The sequence below is a fragment of the Theobroma umbraticum genome, unplaced genomic scaffold (assembly GCF_002168275.2).
Source record: "Theobroma umbraticum cultivar Fairchild unplaced genomic scaffold, ASM216827v3 scaffold_44.0, whole genome shotgun sequence".
NCBI lineage: Eukaryota > Viridiplantae > Streptophyta > Magnoliopsida > Malvales > Malvaceae > Theobroma > Theobroma umbraticum.
Genome location: NW_018397255.1, coordinates 6,785,563 through 6,792,323, shown reverse-complemented (window position 1 = coordinate 6,792,323; position 6,761 = coordinate 6,785,563). Strand labels below are relative to the sequence as shown.

The 6,761-nt window shown below is 34.7% G+C and overlaps 2 protein-coding genes and 1 long non-coding RNA gene across 3 annotated transcripts in view; 2 read left to right on the top strand and 1 right to left on the bottom strand.

Moving 5' to 3' along the window:
* Positions 1-6,761, top strand: part of LOC110429131 (putative glucan 1,3-alpha-glucosidase) — a gene marked incomplete at its 5' end in the record, with an annotated part of 23,690 nt that overhangs the window by 5,513 nt on the left and 11,416 nt on the right. The gene's annotated exons all lie outside the window — the stretch shown is intronic.
* LOC149527626 (uncharacterized) lies at positions 8-1,075 on the top strand. Its single transcript, XR_016350772.1, has 4 exons — positions 8-254; positions 483-515; positions 647-712; positions 801-1,075. It is a non-coding gene; the product is annotated as an uncharacterized LOC149527626 (long non-coding RNA).
* On the bottom strand, positions 2,691-5,238 carry LOC110410014 (uncharacterized). Its single transcript, XM_021419573.2, has 3 exons — positions 5,050-5,238; positions 4,667-4,953; positions 2,691-2,912 (listed from the first exon to the last, which is right to left on the bottom strand). Exons 1-3 carry the CDS (start codon positions 5,113-5,115, stop codon positions 2,861-2,863), a joined length of 405 nt encoding a protein of 134 aa, XP_021275248.1. The 5' UTR covers positions 5,116-5,238; the 3' UTR covers positions 2,691-2,860.

Here is a 6,761-nt window from a genome sequence, read left to right as displayed (position 1 = left end):
ATTCCATTAAAGATTCTTTAGTAATCTTATTTAAGGTCCATCTATGGATTCAGAAAGAGTTTTTGCCACATATACAGTAAAAAAAGATTTGGCTATGTGAAAATGTGATCATTTGAACAGAGGTGTATGTAACATAGACATCATTATTATCATTAAATTTGACACTTCTTGCCAAATCCTGATTTTCTATGCAGGATGGTTCACATTACATGATTTATACACCCTCTGATCCACTTCTATTCGTTGCTGTCAAGGTAACTATAAGTATCCTTGAAGGAATTACTGTTTCAGACTTGAAATGTGGTTGGACTCCCAGTTTTTGATTGAATTATATGCTAATGGGTCTAAATTCGGGACTTTAAAAGCATGTCTGCAAGCTTATAGCTTGAGAACTACTAAAAGGGGAATAAAAAAGAGAAGGAAATATTATGAAGATTACAATGAAGTGGGAAGCTCATAAAGCTGGGTTTCATTTTCTGCAGGATCAGAATGGAATGCTGCAAATTGCTGATGATGTAAGCAACATTTTCATTTTAAAAATATCCAAGTTGTTTCTTTTACTACATTCTCTATTCCTGTAGATTATAACAAAATGAAAAATAGTGTTATATATTCATTCTCCAAGTTGTGTGTAATGCACTAACAGGATCTCCTGGAGGACCCTGCTATCATGAGTGCCATTGATGAAGAAACTGAGTTCAACGCCTTGGTGGTATGTAATGCTACTAATTACCTTGTTGTCAATCTGCTGCTGAAATGACCTAATGATTGTTCTGGCATTTATTCCCCCACTCTTCCAGGAAGAAGAAGCTGCTCTTCTTGAATCATTGTTGGGTGAAAGATGAGCAGGTTGCTCGCATCAACTTTTATAGGTTGCCCAAACTGTGCTTCTTTGGGAGTGGCCCATGAATTGTAAGTTACTATGCCTACCCTTAATAATTCCACCCACTCATTTTCCGAGAAAATTGGAAGTGAGAGGGGAGTAACAAGATTGAGAAAGTGTAAATGATAAATTTTGTCTAAATTCCGATGATGTATAATTCAATAGTGAATTAAGGAGTTGATCTTCACTTTAGTTCAATCAAGGATCCCGACCTGTCATTTTGATGCAATTAAAGGCAAATCCACAACTGTGTGATACATGTGCTGTGATAGATATTATTAAGTAATTTCTACAATAATAATTTCAAAACCATGTACAATGTTTTCTTTTTCTCAATCAAGTTGTGAATTTATTAAGGATAAATATCCGTTACAGACTAAGATCCATGGTCAAAATATGAAGCTCACACCAGCCAGGACACACCATCTCCACAACACTGGAAGCAAATCACCTAAAATCCCAAGAATTACAGCTATAGGAATTCCTACACTGCAGAATAACTTGGCTGGAAAAAAAAAATAGGTCCTATTTACCCTACTCACCAAACAGGCTCACTTCAACCGGCAGGGAACAGACGACCCACAACCGCCCAATATGACAGCAATATTCACACACTGAAACATGATGAAGATGATGGCAGTTTCAATGATAGAAATCCCCTCTGGAATGGAAATTCTACCCAGCAGGGAGGTAACAGTGACGGCAAACAATAGGGTCGGCCAGGTTTTTCCTTTGGGTCGATAAGCAAAGCTTCAACTGCTGCAAATGGAAGGCTGTCGTTGGCGATGAAAAGCGAAGAGGGGGGTTTGTTGGCAGAGGAGGTTTAAAATGGAGACCATGAAGGAGAGAAAAGAGGTTGTACAGTGTATGACTGTATGTAGGTATAGAATATGCCCAGAACTACGTTTTTGGGTCTACAATCAACTTAATGAATTCTGGGGATCAAAAATAATACAAAAGACGCAAATGGAATTTAGAACCCTTTAATTTCAAAAAATAGACGAAAAATTCCTTACGAAGGCCATAGAGTTGCTGGTGACAGACAGGATAAATCTGGCATACAAGCAATGGTGGCAACATTTATGCTTTCCATAATCATTCCCTTATTCAGGATGAGGTTTTCTAATTTTTAGCTTGTCGCACAAATTCTCGGAGTTTGAAGAATCCAGAGATTACCACTGGAATGGATAGTAATGAACCCAGATATGAGAATGTTTTCCAACGGACTGAAACTATCCATCTACCTACCTGGCTCATCCATAACTAAACAATAACCTTTTCAAAACCGTCCTCCATTCTAGTATCAGCAAACTGAAATACTGCCAATATAGCAATAAAGTTTTAAGCTAGCATCTTTAACTAAAGCACCCTCTGTGTAATGGTTCAGCCACCAGGTACAGATGAAACACAAAAGAGACCATGCTAAAGGTGTGAAGAAGAAAAATCAAATAGGGGAGTGAAAGGCATCCCTCATAGTCAGGTCCTCTCCAATGAAAGAAAAGTAATCAGAATCTCACCACTCACTTCTTTTATGTTGTGGCAAAAGAAAAGTGAAGAATCCCAGGTTATATAAACAAATACCTATCCTATTAAATTTAGCCTATAGTGTCCATGCTAACATAACAAATAGATGCATTGCACAAATGAGAAGCACAAATTTGCTAGTCGGCGTGGCACCATTAATAAAATTTGCTAATGGAACCTTATAGCTTGCATTAATTTTTCAAAGCATTTGTTGGTTTTAAGGCATTCTTTATATGTAAATTTCATCCTCAGACACAAAAAAAAATGAACAAAAAGAGAGGAGTTCAAAAAGTTGTAGTTATCATATAAAATACCCAACATGAAACAAACTAAAGAGAGTAAACATAAGTTCATAGCAATAAACCCCAATGCTAAAAGACAGCAACCACTTTAGTAACACACTAAATTCCATGCTTAATATTTCTACTAGCAGAAGAAGTTCCTCCTTGCAGTTCAATTGTCACCTGCAGCTCGCCTTTCCTCATTCTCTCTTCCTACAATTTCACTGCAAAACAGCAAAAATATTGACAAGTGCTACAAGCATCATTTGCACCCAGAAATATAATAGTAAATCTGGTTATAGTAAAAGGCCATTTCCAGGCTGTCTACAACATGGATGCCTCTGAATTGATTCAATGAACTGTAGTTAAGGCTTCACTAACTGTATATTTACTAAAATTAAGGAAAGAAAGGATAACTGCTCCACCAGAAAAGAGTCTAAACAAATATAATATTTCCACAGACAAAAGAATTCATAAACGTACTTGACTGAATCAAGCAACTGTAACACTCAATTCTCTTTTTCTTCTAGTTTCATTCTATTCTACCAAACAACTTAAAACTAATTTGTTCTATACTACTTTATAAAGGACAACAGAAAATAAAACTAGATTAATGCCTGTTTGTTTGCTTAAATACCAAAGCAAAATAGAGTTGGTGAAATTATCAAGTCATTAATCAAATTATGTGTCAAACAACTTTCGAAATAACCAAACAACTTTCGAAACAACCTTTCTTTCAGGAAGTAAAATTTTAATCAAAATTAAAACCTACGCTAAATCAAATTATCAGCAGTTCCATATTCTAGCATTTAGTACTTGGAATTGCCTGGCATAAATCGAGTACCAAGTTTTCATTCTAAACTTCTAATTCTGGGAGATTTAAGACTACTGATTTTAGATCGGCTTAGAGAAAAGAATCCTAGAGCTCCCTAGCGTAAACTTCTATGAAAACGCTGTTATATTTCAAGGTTGGCAATCCTGCACACGATTGTGACTCTAGATAAGTTATGTTCATAGGGAATTTCAATTTATTCCAATCTCTATTACTTCTGTAGCAATGCAAAAGAATCTATATCATATGGTCTTTTTTTTTTTCCACATCTAGCTACTAAAAGAAGGTTTGCTTAATGTCTTTCTCTGCAAGCCTCTCAAATTAACAGAATGGTTGGTTATTCAAATTATGACCTTCGGGCAAATTGCAACATAAGAGGCTATAGTTTTGCTGCCACTGTTTCAAGGGTTGGTTGGTCCAGTTACACTTACGAAGTTAGGAAAGAAACTCTAGGAAGCACTATAACAATTGCTGCCACTGTTTCAAGGGTTGGTTGGTCCGGTTACACTTAAGAAGTTTCATACAAAATGATGTTCATGCAAGGCTTAATTCTAAATCAGAGCTTGATAAGAGGCAAATAAATGAAAGAATTTCTTGGCAGTAAAGTCTCAGTGCAAAATATCTTAATTCTATATTGGTTTAACTTAGTTTCTTCCGTAACCAGTTATCTAGCTTCTTTGGATGATAAAATTTCCATCAAGCAAACTTAGACACAATCACCAGAGAAAAATTCGAACTTCAAGGCTAATTTACATAATCATCCCTTAATTCAATTAATAGTCATGAAAAAAGCAAGTCTAAATCAACATCGAGAAAAAAAAAAAAGAAGAGAATTTCTCTTATACCTCCATTTGCTTGTCACAAGTTGCTAACAAGGTAAATAATTAAAATGTAACACAATTGTTCCAGGTAAAAAGTATAATCATACATTGTTATTTATATATAGAAAAGATTCGCTTTAAATTTTTAATTATTCAAAATTAATAGTATTTGCTTTTGCTCCCAAAACGCATTTTTTGCCTTCTTCGTCATTGTAAAGCAAAAAGCAAGTAACAAAAGCAATAACCATCAAACAACGAAACGGAGGCCAAATTAAGCGTAAACAAACATCGAGAGTAAACAAAGTGAGGGGACAAAAAAAAGTACCGAAGCAAGTTAGTGAAATTGGCAGCAGTGGCTAGGTCAGCCTGTTCCCTAGCTTTCAAAATTCGGAACATAAGAACCAGCTTGATTTGGGTCCGGGCGCTTCGCTGGATGATGAGTCTAGTTTCCCTCTTCAATTCCTCACACTCACTTTCAATCGCTTCGAATTTTTCCCTCACTTGCCTCTGCCCTTCTCTTATATTCTTCTGTTCATCGCTGATTTCCTCCATCTCCACTTTCAGCATCTGAAACCTTTCTTGCATGTCCTTCATCCCACTCTTCTTCTTTTTCTACGTTAAAAAAAAATCGAAATTGTTAAATCCTAGGTTAAAACAATTAGGAAAAAAAATAACAATTAAAAGATTAAGAAAAACAAAATCAATTACATTCTTGCATTGCAATTTGGAACGTTTGTTGTTGCGAAAACGACCTCGTAAACAGAAGGGAGCCATTGCCTACTCTCGAATTCCTTTGCCCTAACCCTAATTTCAATTCTTAAGAACTGTTTGATATCAGAGACATTGAGAGGCCCATCTATTTATAATAAAAAATCTAATAACTGCAAGCAAGCGGGACCAGAGATCGCGCGACTCTTTACAAATAACGTTGGTTGTTGCAAGTTATCGTAAGAGATATTATAATATTTAATTAATAATTATTATTATATAATTAAAAATATTAAAATACATTTAATATATTTATGTATAATGTTAATTAACCTAATCCAACCCATGAACACTTTTAAGGATTATGTTAATATAATTTACACCTGTCAATCTTATAAAATTTCTTATAAAATTAAAAAAAAATTACTTTCTCAATAATTGAATATAATTACACATCCAATCTGCTTCCCTAAAGGCTAATTTATGCAACATAAAAACAAATATTCTTCATACAATTATATATAGTAATTGCTTTTAATAACTAATTCGTCTAATTTACCATTTACAAAATTAATAAATTCAAATTTATATTTATTAAAAATTTCTTTCACGTAGCAATGGTTAATCTTAACACGAGACTAGACAATTTGGAAAGAAGATTACAACGCGATAATATTACATGTTCAAATTAAGGTTAATGACGAAAATAAAAATTTTAGAACTTAGGGGTGTCAAAGTGGGAATATCCCAATTTAGGACTTGGGGGACAAACAAGCGTGTTTCACTAGAAGGGGAAACATAAGCCTTACGTTACGACTTTATAAATGTCTTATCGTGTCAATCAGTGGCAAAGCTCGATAGTTTCTCGAGAGACTCAATTCAATGCTTCGAACAATATTTTGTTAAAAAGTTGTTGAGGACGAAACTAAACAATAAACCGCTCTTAACATTAAAAAACTAAATGCATACGCGTCAAAAAAGTTCTAATTCTTAGGAACTGTTTGATATCAGAAACTGAGAGGTCGATCTATTTATAATAAGAAACCCAAATTTGTAGACGCGAGTCATAACTGCAAGCAAGCGGGACTAGAGATCGCGCGACTCTTTGCAAATAACGTTGGTTGTCGCAAGTTACCGTGCGAAATAGCGCTATCTTTATTTTTTTCCCCATTTTAGTAAAACTTTTGCTAAATCTGCTTTTGCTAAATTTGAATAACATTGTTGTAATCTTCCTGTCACTTTTATCATTTTCAGTTTGAAGCAAAGCAGTCTTCACTTTTGCTAAATCTGCTTTGCTCTGTGATGCATTGGTATAACTTTGTGTTTTTCTTTATTGTTGCCATTTCTAGCTTGTTACGATGTCATTTGTTTCTAGTATTATATCCTAGTGCATTATCTATTTATTCAACCAAATGTTAAGGGCCAATTCTTTGTATCTTCGAATAAAGGTGCCTCTTTTAATGGCTGATCACACTCTTTGTATTTCCTCTTGCACCGCTTAGTCTGTGTTCGTAGATATTTGTAACTCACAGTACTGTCAGGGAAATTGTGAGTAGTCATGTCATATCCTAGGAATATTAGTGACATATCAGCATATGCTGGATATATTCCTTGCCTTAGGAAATAAAAGTTCTATAACACGTTGACACTCTATCCACGCTTGTTGTAAACCTCCTTGTTGATCCATTTGCGGAAGAAATGTTGCTGAGTAT